Source organism: Coregonus lavaretus, assembly GCF_964263955.1.
Source record: "Coregonus lavaretus genome assembly, chromosome: 37".
Lineage (NCBI taxonomy): Eukaryota > Metazoa > Chordata > Actinopteri > Salmoniformes > Salmonidae > Coregonus > Coregonus lavaretus.
Genome location: NC_140024.1, coordinates 26,776,864 through 26,792,844, shown reverse-complemented (window position 1 = coordinate 26,792,844; position 15,981 = coordinate 26,776,864). Strand labels below are relative to the sequence as shown.

At 45.3% G+C, this 15,981-nt stretch overlaps 1 protein-coding gene across 1 annotated transcript; it reads left to right on the top strand.

Annotated features, from left to right (window-relative positions):
• Positions 1–167: 167 nt before the first annotated feature.
• On the top strand, positions 168–15,981 carry ubap1lb (ubiquitin associated protein 1-like b). The gene is made up of 6 exons (XM_084154851.1): positions 168–1,323; positions 3,905–4,058; positions 6,335–6,943; positions 8,400–8,615; positions 14,760–14,861; positions 15,210–15,981. The coding sequence occupies exons 2-6, from the start codon at positions 3,927–3,929 to the stop codon at positions 15,342–15,344; spliced, it is 1,194 nt and encodes a 397-aa protein (XP_084010977.1). The 5' UTR covers positions 168–1,323; positions 3,905–3,926; the 3' UTR covers positions 15,345–15,981.

Sequence of the window (15,981 nt, the reverse complement as noted above, 5' to 3'; positions counted from 1 at the left end):
ACAGGTCTGTGAGAGCCAGAAATCTTGCTTGTTTGTAGGTGACCAAATACTTATTTTCCACCGTAATTTGCAAATAAATTCATTAAAAATCCTACAATGTGATTTTCTGGATTTTTTTTCTCAATTTGTCTGTCATAGTTGACGTGTACCTATGATGAAAATTACAGGCCTCTCTCATCTTTTTAAGTGGGAGAACTTGCACAATTGGTGGCTGACTAAATACTTTTTCCCCCCACTGTATGTTCTATATAGAGCTGACTCGAATCCCTATTCTATATGACAGATATAACCAAATAAAATGGAATTTGTCACGTATAACTGGTGTAGACTTTACTGTGAAATGCCCTTCAGAAAGATGCAAAATAAAACAAATAGAAATAGTAACACGAGAAATAAAATGCACAAGAATGGAGCTATATACAGTGAGTACCAGTACCAGATCAATGTGGAGCTATATACAGGGAGTACCAGTACCAGATCAATGTGGAGCTATATACAGGGAGTACCAGTACTAGATCAATGTGGAGCTATATACAGGGAGTACCAGTAGCAGATCAATGTGGAGCTATATACAGGGAGTGCCAGTACTAGATCAATGTGGAGCTATATACAGGGAGTACCAGTAGCAGATCAATGTGGAGCTATATACAGGGAGTACCAGTAGCAGATCAATGTGGAGCTATATACAGGGAGTACCAGTAGCAGATCAATGTGGAGCTATATACAGGGAGTACCAGTACTAGATCAATGTGGAGCTATATACAGGGAGTACCAGTAGCAGATCAATGTGGAGTTATATACAGGGAATACCACTACCAGATCAATGTGCAGAGGTACGAGGTATTTGAGTTAATGTGTTATGGCTTGGGACTTATCATATCTGTTCTACCAAATATATTTATATCTGAACGCTCTGTAATTTTTCACCCTCCTTAACAGACCCTGGGGGTAGTCCCAAATGGCAGCCTATTCCCTATATAGTGCACTACTTTTCAAACTTGTGCACTATATAGGGAATACTGGAATAGGGTGCCATTTGGGACGCGGTTACAGTGTAATGGTAGTGTTGTTTTCCATGGGTCTTTCCAGTCGACATGTGCCTCGGCAGCAGCAGGTAAGCTGCTGAAGTCAGTGTGTTATATCAGTAACGTAGTGGTTCAGGAGGGTTAATCCTCCTGTATCCTCAGACCTCACGCCCACTGCTCTTAATTGCCAACAGGTTGGGAGAGTCAGCAGCAACACACACCACATCAGTAACCAACGCCTGAGAGAGGAAGGACGCACTACAGAGAAGAGAGGGACTGCTCACAGAAACAAGTACAGGTACGTAAACAAATACATTTATTTGAGTAGAAAATGTTTTGTAATGACTTATGGATTTGGTTGAGTTTGAGTATTTACTTGATGGTAGCGCCTCATGTCACGCCAACTTGTTTTTTTCACATAAGGATGTTTTGATATGCTTGTGCTATCATTTTGAGTAGCAAATGCTTTTCCAGAGGTTCATTGTAGGGATGGAGTACATACTGGATGATAGTTCCTCTGGTGATGAGAATAGTTACCATGTGGCAGGGAATGCTGCTGGGTGATATTAGTCAGTTATTTTATTGTGATTGGAATTATCTTATTTTTACTAGCCTACTTCATATTACCCTTCATTGTTAAGGTAGTATCTAGTAGAAGTAACCACTAGTTTTCCTCTTGCTTCTTTTGGGCAACTGTAACTTACTGAACCCTTGTTCATCAGTCAATGTCCAGTGTATGGCACTATTGTCGTCTTGGTACATAATACCTGTAATAGCGTTATGTGTTTCTCGTGTGTTTCTCATATTTCTCACTCACCTTTGCATGATGGCCATAATAGGCCTACAAGTGTTGAACAATATGGAAGGTGTTTCCCCACTCTCTGGAACCATACAAAATATTTGCTGAATAGGTTATTCATTTAAAAGGATAGATAGATAGTCCTACTTAAAAGAAACACAACATTTAGAAAAGACAAAGCATTTCCAGTGGTGCAGTTTAACAAAGGAAACAGACGACTATACTGTGCAATGTAGGTCTACTGTCATTGGCTTCTTGAACATTCCATTGTCTCGCTCTTTGTGCGCTTAAAAACAAGTTGATGAGCTTAACCGGCATCTGTCTGTTTAGGTCTCCAGCCTGGCCATTAGTCCAGCTCCATTTGAAGCTAGAGGGGCAGCCATAGAATTAAAACAAGTGGAGCTAAAATGGGTACAACCCCTCAGACCACAATTTGACTTGTCCACCCACCCATTGTGGCATTATTGACTTGAATGAGGACATTCATTCTACTTGTTATAGTTCTGTGGAGCAGACATTCCCATTCAAATTAACATCTCGTGGTGGGTACGTCGGTGGCCATATTGGTGTACCATTAGGAATGTTGGATCAATCGAGGCTTCTCACTTCAGGGCCAATGCCAATATTCATAAAGCAATCTTGGATCAGGTCCCGCATGTTCACATAGGCCTAATCTTATTCATTATGATCTTAAAGGCAAAACTGATCTTAGATCAGTACTCTACCCTGAGACATTTTATGAATACGGGCCCAGAATTCTGTGCTACATAAAAAACAAATATTTGCAACAATCATTTTTTTCAACATTTTGGCCATGCCTTAAATCACAATCTTTGATGTATTCCCTATATAGTGCTCTACTTTTGACCAGAAATAAGTAGTGTACTGTATAAAGAATAGGGTATTATTTTCCTTTCTAATCATTCTAATTCTACGGCAGCAGCCATATTGAGGTTGATGATCAGCTGTGGTGGTGGGAGGGACTTAGTGGTGATGACGCTTTAGCCTCGTCATAACACCTTCTGTCTGCCATAGGAGGGTTTACTGGTGTGTGTACGTGTGCATCTGTTTGCGTTCTTTCTTTCGTACGGCAGTGTGTGTGCAGGCGTGCATGCTTGCTTTCTGCCTTGCGTGCGTGTGTGTTTTCCGTCCCTTTCAGCCAATAGGAGAGGAGCATCAGGTGTTGACGACTGAGAGGGTCAGACGTGGTGCCTTATCATCCTTAATCCTCTACCCCCAGACTTCCCTCTCCTGGATTGTGTAACAGAATCTACCGATATAAAAAGGAAAAAGAGCCTGGGATTTCTGAGAACCAAGAGGAGAGTCTGTTTTGGTCTCTTCGGAGTTCCGATCCAATCCTGTTTAAATGTGACAGAGATACCAGGCAATTTATTTCAGGAGAGGCAATATAGCTCACTTGTCAAACCTTACCACAACACTTGGGGTGGATTTGCCATTACCAGTGGAATAGATGTCTTTAGACTGGCTGTTCAGTATTATATTAAACCTGTTCTGAAGTGCAACATGTAGCTCAACAATGGTTGTAGTCTCTCAGTACCAGACCTCAACACCGTATTCTAGTTACTAGAACAGCTGGAGTCGAGGTTACAATGATTGACAATAGTAGACTGTGTTGAAAACTGATATCTCTCTCCTCTCTCCCTCCTCCTCTTTCTCTCCCTACTCCTCTTCCTCCCCATCCTCCTCTCCCCCTCTTCCTTCTCCTCTCTCCCTTCTCCTCCTCTCTCCCTCCTCTCTCCCTTCTCCTCCTCTCTCCCTCCTCCTCCTCTCTCCCTCCTCCTCCTCCTCTTCCTTCTCCTCCTCCTCCTCACCCTCCTCCTCTGTCCCTCCTCCTCCTCTCTCCCTTCTCCTCTCTCCCTCCTACTCCTCCTCTTCCTTCTCCTCCTCCTCTGTCCCTCCTCCTCCTCTCTCCCTTCTCCTCTCTCCCTCCTCCTCCTCCTCCTCCTCCTCCTCCTCCTCCTTCTCCTCCTCCTCTCTCCCTTCTCCTCTCTCCCTCCTCCTCCTTCTCCTCCTCCTCCTCCTCTCTCCCTCCTACTCCTCTTCTCTCCCTCTCCACCAGTGACCAGAAGAGCAGCAGGAGGATGTCCTGTCTGGACGATATTCCCTTTAAGACCCTTCTGGGATCTCTGGAGGGGCCCAGGGAAGAGGTGGAGCTGATCACGGCCCCAGACATCACTGTCCCAGACTACCTCACCATACTGCAGGAGACAGAGGTTGGTGTGTGTGTGTGTGTGTGTTTGTGTGTGTGTGTGTGTGCGCAATACCGCGCAATACCACACAACCCCCTCATACTGCAAGAGATTGAGGGTAGAATACACATCACTACCATTCACTTTTATCACTCCACATTATCACTGATCATTGCAAGGAGCTGTTTAGTATGATATGAAGTCAGAACAACACAGACCCTCTACCATTAACACCTACTTCAGATCTCTCCCTGCCATCCAGTTCTGTTAGTTCAGTGATTATGACAGGTGAGGTGAGATGTATAAAAAAGGCTTTTCTATACTGGGACAAAGACACAAAGCCTATCATTTATTTATTTGTCGATGACACCAGAAAGCTTTATTGCCAAACTACACATGGTTGCAAGGACTTTTTCGCTGTGTTACACAGGAGACAAAAACATAAACATCAATACAGATAGAACATAACACATTTTTAACAAGGGGGTGGTTTAAACACGCTGTTTTCCAATGTTGTCATCGACTTTTACTGGGTAGAAGTTGAAGCCATGGTAAAATGGCTGACGTCTCCTACTCTTGTCTTAGTGTAATTAGGACTATTATGATACTGGGTGGCCTTTGACCCGTCCACTGCTACACTGCCAGATCCAAATCCCACAGTGACCACCGACATGGTTGTGTATTTAACGGTGAAGGGAAAATATCTCTCTTCGGTTCAGTTGTCAAAACCTTGGCCAAGCTTTCTCCTTAATTGTGTTAGGGTTTGAGTATGGTTAGTTTCTAAATTCCCAGAGGCCTCAACACACAGAGTGTGTAGGATGTTCTCCCTACATAGCCCATAGGCTATAACATAGCTTAATACTGGGGCCAGAAAAACTGCTGGGAAGTTTTTTTTTTTAATCAATACCTTTACGGCATGGCCTTTATGTAATTAATTAAACATCAACAAAAATGGTGGTTTCCTGGTCCCAGTTCTGTTTGTGCTATACTCGCCAACTTCTATGGTCATTGGCAAGTCAGCACAATCAGATCTGAGAACAGGCTAATTTGTGGAAGTATTTGGTTGGATTTGAATTAATTTCATAGGTATTGTCCTAAATAAATACAAATCTATTAACTTCTGCCTTTGCAATGCATATAGTACGTACATTAGATGGCATTGTATACCTTAACATCTCTCTGACTTCTCTTGAAGCCCCAGTACTGCAAGTCTCTTTATTCTTCCAGCTGGTGGGAGACAGAGCATGCATCCCAAATGGCACCCTATTCCCTATATAGTGCACAACTTTTGACCAGAGGCCTATTGGCCCTGGTGAAGATTATTACACTATATAGAGAATAGGCAGCCATTTGCAACGCATACAGAATCTCCTCATTGTTAATATTACCCTAAAGCCATAGTCATTATGGTTTATGATCTGATAAACCCAGTGTGATTATTATAGGAGCCTTATTTGGAGATTTTCTGATTTTACTTTCACCTCCTCTGATCTGGAGAGAGTTGAGTTTGACAGCCTCATCCATCCAAAGCCAACAGAACCTGGGTTGTGTCCCAAATGGCACCCTATTTCGTATGTAGTGCACGGAATATAAAGAGAACAGGGGTGCTATTTGGTAAGAACTACTAGTCTGGGAATTGGAATTGTGAACACACACACACACACACACACACACACACAGACATACGCAAATGTGAACGTGCACACACACACCTCTATTGCAAGTGCCTGTGGGATCAATTCATTCATCTTGTTAACAGAGAGAATAGCTTCAATCTGATGTATGGTTTTGTGGTTTTTGGCATCACATGCAAGGCTATTTCCTACAGTCTGGGAAATTGATTGGAAGGCAAACAAAGCCAAAAATGTAGACAAAATGAAGGAATTGATTGTGAAACATTTGCTGTGATGCGTCCTTGGCCTTATTGGATCCTTCCTTCCTCACTTCCTTCCCTTAATCACATGATATTGGATAAGTGAAAGACCAAGTCGCTAAGGGAAAGCTGAGTGGGTGTTAGACATTGGCAGTGGGTAAGTTGATGAGGTGCGTGACACCTTAACAATGTGAAGCGCTTTGAGGGAAGAAGGAAGCATTTGCTAGACTGACTGCTTACCTTATTGATTGTTTGATTGATTGTTTGATTGGTTGGTTTGCCATTTGATTGGTTTTTATTCGAAAATATGTTAGTGACAATATAACATGATTCAATGGTTCTCTTAAAGTACACTCCATTTATCCATCCATCCACCCACCCATCAACCAACAACCATTGACCAACCCATCTTCACCTCTGTCTACAGTACATGTTCAGCTTGGAGAACTGGGTGCTCCAGGGCCTCCAGGGAGGTTACCCCAGCCAGCCCCAACCCCCCGGCCCCAGATCCCCATCCGAGGTGCTCCCCTCCAGCCCACCCTACTGGCACCTCTTCAGCAGCCCCCAGGAGAGCCGCCTGGCCAGCCGACACAGCTCTGACTTCTGGGAGCCCAACCCCCGCCAGCGCTCCCACAGCCTGAACCCGGTCGACATGCGCACCCGGGTCAAGTTCGTCATCTCCGACTCCGAGGAGGAAGAGGAGTGCTCTTCGTCGGGAGAGGGTTCCTTGGAGTCCGGTTCAGGGTACGTGTCGGATCAGCGTGTTCCTGGGGTGAGGAACCCACGGCAGACCTGCACCCCTAACATCCTGAACCTACCTGTCTCTCAGAGCGGTCTGGTGACCTACCAGCGTAGGAAGAACCTCCGCCAGTCCTCGCTGTCCGTTCTGGAGACCTCCAGAGAGTGTAGTCAGGGGACACCCTGCCCCCCAGGAGGACCCAAGCCACCACCCTCCTCATCCCTGTCCAGACACCCATTGACCAGGGCCAACACGGAGCATGTCCCCTCCATCAGACACCACAAGCCAACATATCCGGTACGGACATGACCTCCTATTAGGAGAAATATAGTAGATAAATGGTATTGAAGGCTCAGAATACATTATTATTGTTAGATAGTTAAAGGGATAGTTCCCTGACATGACAAAATTACGTATTTGTTTACTTGCCTTGAAATTGCTTTGGATTGGTTTACCTAGCCACTGTCACCAACGTTAGTTAAGTTCTTTAGCTGTACACATTCATGAATTCGACACACACAAAAACCAGATCAGAGTCTCTTTGGATAAAAGTGTCCGTTTTACATTATTATTGTCCAACTGATGAGCTCAATATTATCTGGCATAGTAGGCTATTCTATTCCACAATCCCTTATTTCATATTTCTAGGAATTAGTAGCAATGGGTTCAGTTACACCTGGGTATGCCTCTATCAATAAGTGGGAATGTTTTCCCATTTCTTAAAAAAACATTTTCTCTAGGATGTGTAGTTCAAGTCCCCACTTCCTAGTTCCCATGGGCTATCTTTAAAAACTAAAGCCCCAAACCAGATGTCCTCAGTGAGCAGAGTATGACGGTACTATAACTGTCTCTGCCTCGGAGCAGCGTGGGCCTGGAAAAAGATGAGGGAGTTATTTAAACCCCCACACTAAGTAACAGACCTATTCTAATGCCAACCACAGCTCAACAAGCTCATGTGGGATTTGCTCAACTTTGACTCCAGATACAGCAGATATCTTGAATGGAGATTGTATTTCAGATTAACTTCATACTTTGAAATAGATTTGTAAAATGAAATTCATATTTTTGTAAAGCGAATTGTATACAGTATTGTCAGTTGATAGAGAAAACAGATCCTCCTGAGTATATTAAGCTTTTTTTCCAATTGACATTTCTCAAATGTTTCGAGGGATGTGCACTCTAAGTATAGCTAGTGTAAAGTCTGTCCTTGGAATCGTCTCAAGTTATTACAATTTCATCAGGATTAGCGAGTGGAATTACTCGGGGAAATGTCTTTCTCAGCAAAGCAGTGTTTCAAGGTTAGCCAGCCATGTACATTTCGGTGCTGTCATGCACTATAAATGTTGCCCTCATATTGCGTGAATGTTGCCAGTTCCACGTACAGGCTGTCAGTCAGGTTGTCAGTCTACAGGCAAATAGAGAGGCATCACAGTCAGGCTGGGGTTTCAGGCTGACCCTCTCCCTGCATGGTGTTTTCTGACTTTCTTTCTGACTTTCTTTCTTTCTTTCTGACTTTCTTTCTGACTTTCTTTCTTTCTTTCTTTCTTTCTGACTTTCTTTCTTTCTGACTTTCTTTCTGACTTTCTTTCTTTCTTTCTTTCTTTCTGACTTTCTTTCTTTCTGACTTTCTTTCTTTCTGACTTTCTTTCTTTCTGACTTTCTTTCTTTCTTTGTCAAACTCCCCACCTCCCCTCCCCCTCACTCTCTCTCTCTCTCACACTCTCTCCTCTGCTCTCCCCCCCTGCGTGTGCAGTCCCTGAGTCCGTACTTCTGCCTGCCGGCCCTTCCCTCGGTGACCTCACGACCCCTGGGTTCCCACGCCACGTCAGTGCTGGACTCCTCGGTGGAGCTGCTGTCCGCGCTGAGCCCTGAGGAGAGAGAGCTGCTGCAGGCCATCACAGAAAGGGGCTATCCGCTCCGCACCGCCATCATCGCCCTGCAGAAGACCGGCCAGCAGAGCCCAGAACAGGTCCGTCTTAAAACACAGTCACAAACATTTCATAGACATATGAATTTGACCAGTTTCTAGAATGTAAGTTTCTCTGACCAAGATGGCCGTCCTGTAGTTGTGTTGCTGGGATGCCAATGTCCGCTCTAGTGCTCTATTTAATTCTGTGGTCAACACAACACTATGGACATTTAGCAGAGGCTTTTATCCAAAGTAATGTGTGTTGTGTTTTTACATGACATCATTGACACACCGGACAGAGTGATATGTTGATGTAGCAGCGTAATGTGTTCTAGCCTAAAAAGACATTGCCATCAAGTGTAGTTGAAACAGATCTCTCTCCGATCCCGTCAGCCACATCTCTCTGTTCTCTTTTTCAATAGCGCAGGTGCATAAAGATGGCGGCCCCAAATCCCTTGTTTTGCTAAGTTCGCCTTCATGTGTCCTTCTTCATGTGTTAGTATATAGACAAACAAAATAAGGATAGCAATTCAAACTATAAAGGCGCTTCTCATCTCAACCATATTGCAAATAATGTTGCACACTTGATTCATTAACCAGACATTCTATGCTTTACACTGAACATGTAAAGGGGGTAGATGTTTCCCACATTACCAATGGAGGTGGGTTGGGAAAGAGGGATTTGAATCTAGATCCGTCTCTAATACACAACAACAATATGTGTCCTGGAACTAGCATGTGTAGTCAGACTAGTGTAAAAAGGCCCTTAGCTCAGGCTTAGCGGTCCTGTCTCTAAGTAAAAAGAGCAGATCACTAAACATCCCTAATCCTCTGCTGCTTCAGCAGACGTGGTTCAAAGAGTCTACCATATCCCTTTATCCCCTGGATGTGTCTGTGTTATTCTGTTCAAAGCCAACCAAGTCTGATATCCCTAATGCTGCATCTCAACTGGGTTCACATACTATTTGAAATCTTTCAAATAGTAATAGCGTTTGCTTTAACCTGCCTGGAATGCCAGATGGGCGGGGATTGTACTTTTGTGACTATTCTATTGGTTCCATTGCACCAAGCAAGCTCAATCAAGCCCAGCTAAAGTATTTGGAATAATTTGAAATAGTATGTCAACCTTCTTCATATTGTAAAGGTACAATCGCTCCCGACCCGTGTTATGAAATGTAATGTAATATTTTTTATTGTATATATACTGTAACTGCATGAATGTTGCTGGACCCCAGGAAGAGTAGCTGCTGCCTTGGCAGGAACTAATTGGGATCCTTAATAAATTCAAATACATGCAACCAAAAGCCCCACGTTTATGTAATTTGCTATAGTGCCACATTTCTGAGCAATGAGCCCACGTAGCTGGACATGCTGCCAGCACTCTCAACTTTTCCCCATCCGACAGTGTGCATCTACCTCACTGTTGGCTTTGGCGTTTAACGACCGAGCAGAACATATGGTTTTAGCTCCCCGCAGCCCGGCTCGTATTTGATGCCATTTGCCTATGAAGAGGGAGAGGGGAGGAGGTTAAAAAACACAATTGTAAAAATAGATACCAGATCCTCCAAAGTTTCCACAACCTGCTCAGTATTATGTGTGTTCTCAGCAGAGTCACATATACACTACCGTACAAAAGTTTGGGGTCACTTAGAAATGTCCTTGTTTTCGACAGAAAAGCAATTTTTTTGTCCATTAAAATAACATCAAATTGATCAGAAATACAGTGTAGACATTGTTAATGTTGTAAATGGTTATTGTAGCTGGAAACGGCAGATTTTTAATGGAATATCTACATAGGCATACAGAGGCCCATTATCAGCAACCATCAGTCCTGTGTTCCAATGGCACGTTGTGTTTGCTAATCCAAGTCTATCATTTTAAAAGTCTAATTGATCATTAGAAAACCCTTTTGAAATTATGTTAGCACAGCTGAAAACTGTTGTGCTGATTAAAGAACAATAAAACTGCAAAGAAATGCCATATCTCAGACTGGTCAATACAAATAAAAAATTAAGATGGGCAGTCTGAGATATGGCTTTTTCTTTGCAACTCTGCCTAGAAGGTCAGCATCCCGGAGTCGCCTCTTCACTGTTGACGTTGAGACTGGTGTTTTGCGGGTACTATTTAATGAAGCTGCCAGTTGAGGACCTGTGAGGTGCCTGTTTCTCAAACTAGACACTTTAATGTATTTGTCCTCTTGCTCAGTTGTGCACCGGGGCCTCCCACTCCTCTTTCTATTCTGGTTAGAGCCAGTTTGCGCTGTTCTGTGAAGGGAGGAGTACACAGCGTTGTACGAGATCTTCAGTTTCTTGGCAATTTTTCGCATGGAATAGCCTTCATTTCTCAGAACAAGAGTAGACTGACGAGTTTCAGAAGAAAGTTATTTGTTTCTGGCCATTTTGAGCCTGTAATCGAACCCACAATTGCTGATGCTCCAGATACTCAACTAGTCTCAAGAAGGCCAGTTTTATTGCTTCTTTAATCAGCACAACAGTTTTCAGCTGTGCTAACATAATTGCAAAAGGGTTTTCTAATGATCAATTAGCCTTTTAAAATGATAAACTTGGATTAGCAAACACAACGTGCCATTGGAACACAGGACTGATGGTTGCTGATAATGGGCCTCTGTATGCCTATGTAGATATTCCATAAAAAATCATAGCCATTTAAAACATTAACAATGTCGACACTGTATTTCTGATCAATTTGATGTTATTTTAATGGACAAAAAAATAGATTTTCTTTAGAAAACAAGGACATTTCTAAGTGACCCCAAACTTTTGAACGGTAGTGCAGTTTCAGGGGCTGCCTCTGGCTCCTCTCCCTCAGGGTTACTTCTGGCTCCTCTCTCTCAGGGGCTAACTCTGGCTTCTCTCTCTCAGGGGCTACCTCTGGCTCCTCTCCCTCAGGGGCTGCCTCTGGCTCCTCTCCCTCAGGGTTACTTCTGGCTCCTCTCTCTCAGGGGCTAACTCTGGCTTCTCTCTCTCAGGGGCTACCTCTGGCTCCTCTCCCTCAGGGGCTGCCTCTGGCTCCTCTCTCTCAGGGGCTGCCTCTGGCTCCTCTCCCTCAGGGTTACTTCTGGCTCCTCTCCCTCAGGGGCTACCTCTGGCTCCTCTCCCTCCGTGTGATGCATGGTCCAGTGGGCAGGGCCCTGGAGGGGGGGGCTTTGGGAAGCAGCGGAGGGGGAGTGGATAAACAGGACCATGAATCAAGTGACACATTCAAGTTAGCTGGGCTAAATGGTTTAGAAAGTTGCCTGCTGTGTGGAGGTTGTAGCCAGGGTTCAGCTCTTCTCTTATGCCCCCCTCTCTATGCCCCCCTCTCTGTCTCTCTCTCTCTCGTCAGCCCTCTCTCTACACCGCCCACCCTTTTTGCTCTTATCTATTTCTCTCCCCATCCTTCCCCAACCCTCTCTTCCATTTTCTTTTTATCTCTCTCTCCTTCCATCTCTCCCTCCCCTCTCTCCTTCCATCTCTCCCTCCCTCCCCTCTCCTTCCTCTCTCTCCTTCCATCTCTCCCTCCCCTCTCTCCTTCCATCTCTCCCTCCCTCCCCTCTCTCCTTCCATCTCTCCCTCCCTCCCCTCTCCTTCCATCTTTTCCTCCCTCCCCTCTCTCCTTCTATCTCTCCCTCCCTCCCCTCTCTACTTCCTCTCTCTCATTCCATCTCTCCCTCCCTCCCCTCTCTCCTTCCATCTCTCTCTCCCTCCCCTCTCCTTCCATCTCTTCCTCCCTCCCCTCTCTCCTTCCTCTCTCTCCTTCTATCTCTCTCCTTCCATCTCTCCCTCCCTCCCCTCTCTCCTTCCTCTCTCTCCTTCCATCTCTCCCTCCCTCCCCTCTCTCCTTCCTCTCTCTCCTTCCATCTCTCCCTCCCTCCCCTCTCTCCTTCCATCTCTCTCCCTCCCTCCCCTCTCTCCTTCCTCTCTCTCCTTCCATCTCTCCCTCCCTCCCCTCTCTCCTTCCATCTCTCTCCTTCCATCTCTCCCTCCCTCCCCTCTCTCCTTCCTCTCTCTCCTTCTATCTCTCTCCTTCCATCTCTCCCTCCCTCCCCTCTCTCCTTCCTCTCTCTCCTTCCATCTCTCCCTCCCTCCCCTCTCTCCTTCCATCTCTCTCTCCCTCCCTCCCCTCTCTCCTTCCTCTATCTCCTTCCATCTCTCCCTCCCTCCCCTCTCTCCTTCCATCTCTCTCCTTCCATCTCTCCCTCCCTCCCCTCTCTCCTTCCATCTATCCCTCCCTCCCCTCTCTCCTTCCCCTCTCTCCTTCCATCTCTCACTCCCTCCCCTCCCCTCTTTCCTTCCATCTCTCCCTCCCTCCCCTCTCTCCCTCCTCTCTCTCCTTCCATCTCTCCCCCCTCCCCTCTCTCCTTCCATCTCTCCCTCCCTCCCTCTCTCCTTCCATCTTTCCCTCTCTCCTTCCCCTCTCTCCTTCCATCTCTCTCTCCCTCCCCTCTCTCCTTCCATCTCTCTCCTTCCATCTCTCCCTCCCTACCCTCTCTCCTTCCATCTCTCCCTCCCTCCCCTCTCTCCTTCCCCTCTCTCCTTCCATCTCTCCCTCCCTCCCTCCCTCCCCTTTCTCCTTCCATCTCTCCCTCCCTCCCCTCTCTCCTTCCTCTCCCTCCCTTCCCTCTCTCCTTCCATTTCTCTCTCCCTCCCCTCTCTTCTTCCATCTCCCTCCCTCCCCTCTCTCCTTCCTCTCTCTCCTTCCATCTCTCCCTCCCTCCCCTTCTTCCATCTCTCCCTCCCTCTCCTCTCTCTTTCCTCTTGCTCCTTCCATCTCTCCCTCCCTCCCCTCTCTCCTTTCTCTCTTTCCTTCCATCTCTTCCTCCCTCCCCTCTCTCCCTCCTCTCTCTCCTTCCATCTCTCCCCCTCCCCTCTCTCCTTCCATCTCTCCCTCCCTCCCTCTCTCCTTCCATCTTTCCCTCCCTCCCCTCTCTCCTTCCCCTCTCTCCTTCCATCTCTCTCTCCCTCCCCTCTCTCCTTCCATCTCTCTCCTTCCATCTCTCCCTCCCTACCCTCTCTCCTTCCATCTCTCCCTCCCTCCCCTCTCTCCTTCCATCTCTCCCTCCCTCCCTCCCTCCCCTTTCTCCTTCCATCTCTCCCTCCCTCCCCTCTCTCCTTCCTCTCCCTCCCTTCCCTCTCTCCTTCCTCTCTCTCCTTCCATTTCTCTCTCCCTCCCCTCTCTTCTTCCATCTCCCTCCCTCCCCTCTCTCCTTCCTCTCTCTCCTTCCATCTCTCCCTCCCTCCCCTCCTTCCATCTCTCCCTCCCTCTCCTCTCTCTTTCCTCTTGCTCCTTCCATCTCTTCCTGCCTCCCTTCTCTCCATCTCTCTCCTTCCATCTCTTCCTCCCTCCCTTCTCTCCATCTCCTTCCTTCTCTCCCAGTCAGAGTGTAGAAAGAAGGCAGCTGGAGAGTTACATCAACAGGGATCAACTCTTTAATCAATTACCTATTTAATCAGTGTAATCCCCCCGCGCTCTCTCTCTCTCCCTCCGTGCTCCTCATGTTAAAACAGGGCCATGGGTCACCCTGCTCTCACACATATTACCTTTCACTCTGCTGATCTCAGATCAGTTATTCTCCATTTCAGAGTGATGTCATTAGCACAAGATTGGCTTATCAGATTTTTAAAAATATATATAATGTGTCTATAGACTCACCTAATGTGTCTTCCTCATCCTGGTGTGTGTGTGTGTGACACCAAGTTGTCACTGCAGAAATATGATCTGACTTAATTATCATCGTTATAGATACTGCTGTGTTAGGAGTAATTGGACTCTTGCCATAATGGCACACATATTGATATAGAACACCACAGAGCACAGTGCCAGATTCACAAGAACCACATCAGTTAATACTCACAGTTACACTGAAACATTTACCCTTTTCACACTACCAATCTGTAATGCACTGGTTACGCATCCACCATAGTTACTGAAGCTGTGCTGGAAAGGACAATATGAAAAGAAAATATCTAAGTCAGCACAGTACAGTTGAGGTCAGTGTGATGGTGTGAAACAGGTATTCTTCTAATCATCTTGTCAACCATATTTGTGGCTGCTTTGTGTCTAATGCTCGTCACTTGAATATATTTTGTTGTCAGACTGCTGTTGAGTGCAGAGACAGACAGTTACCCAGGCAACTGTTTACCTGCTAGCGACAGTAATGCTATTAGTGGTAGTAATCCGTGGTGGTGTGGTGGTTGTGTGCAGATCCTACGCTATCTGGTGGCCTGCGATAGACTGTGTGAGCGGGGCTATGACGAGGCTCAGGTGGAGGAGGCCCTAGAGATGTTCCAGAACTGTGAGACCAAGGTAAACATAATTGATTATTTATTTATTTATCTTGGTATTCTCTTTTTACCTCACAGCTTTCCTCTAATGAACAACAAATCAATTTGAATTGAATTGTACTGCTGGATTTAAAGGAATAGTTCACCCAAAATACAAAATTACATATTGGCTTCCTTACCCTCTGAATGCTAAAAAGTAAGCAATTGGAGACAGTGGCCAGCTAAACAAAACCAAAGCATGGATTGGTGTCTTACCTTGTCCATAAACTACTTACAGGGTAAGGAAACCAACATGTCATTTGGGTGAACTATCCCTTTAACTGTAAAAGCTGCTCTATCATCTGATGGTTTCTCTCCTCTCCCCCCTCAGGCTGAGGAGTTTCTTCACCTGCTGGCTCAGTTCAATGAGATGGGCTTCCAGCAGAACGCTATCAAAGAGGTTCTGTTAGTCCACGAGAACCACCGCGAGAGGGCCCTGGAAGAGCTGATGATGCGTGTGACGTGACAGGGCCAATGTCTACTCCCACAAAAAATTACCTTGTAGGCGACATACATGCACGAACACAAGCACAGTTCCTGTGTTGCCTGTTTACTACAAACATTTTGTGTTAGCTAATGTATCATATTAAAGGGATAGTTCACTCAAAAACTATATTTTACTATTTAGTTTATTAGTCCACAGTTAATTCAATCCCCATAAATGGTGCATGTCACCTGTGACGTTTTATAGATTGAGCACTTTCAGTCCAGAGCAAAAACTGTGATGATGACTTTTCACTATCCCTTTTAATGATATGTCATTTTCTAATTGCAATTCGCATGTTGAAACGTTGTTGATTCACTGGAGCACACTAAAACTATACATTATAGCAAACCAGGAAATGAACAGTGGCCTTCTAGGCAAAGTAAAACTTAAACAATACCATTTACAGACAATCGATTTATTACATAAATTTATTACATTTGGACCAAATGTTTGTTATGTGATTTGCCCATTATTATCAATTTTCTTTGTCAATTTCAAGTGTCATAGCAATTGTCATAGTATTTTTTTACTTAAGTTCGATCTGTAATGAATTCTTTTTTTCCAGTAAACTATGGTTGCATCCCAAATGGCACCCTATTCCCTTTATAGTGCAATA

What these genes read in the sequence shown, in the direction of transcription:
- ubap1lb (XM_084154851.1), top strand. Translation starts at nt 3,927, where the DNA reads ATGTCCTGTCTGGACGATATTCCCTTTAAGACCCTTCTGGGATCTCTG. An exon ending in CCATACTGCAGGAGACAGAG is followed by an intron (nt 4,059 to 6,334) that starts GTTGGTGTGTGT and finishes CTCTGTCTACAG; the next exon opens with TACATGTTCAGCTTGGAGAA. An exon ending in GCCAGCAGAGCCCAGAACAG is followed by an intron (nt 8,616 to 14,759) that starts GTCCGTCTTAAA and finishes GGTTGTGTGCAG; the next exon opens with ATCCTACGCTATCTGGTGGC.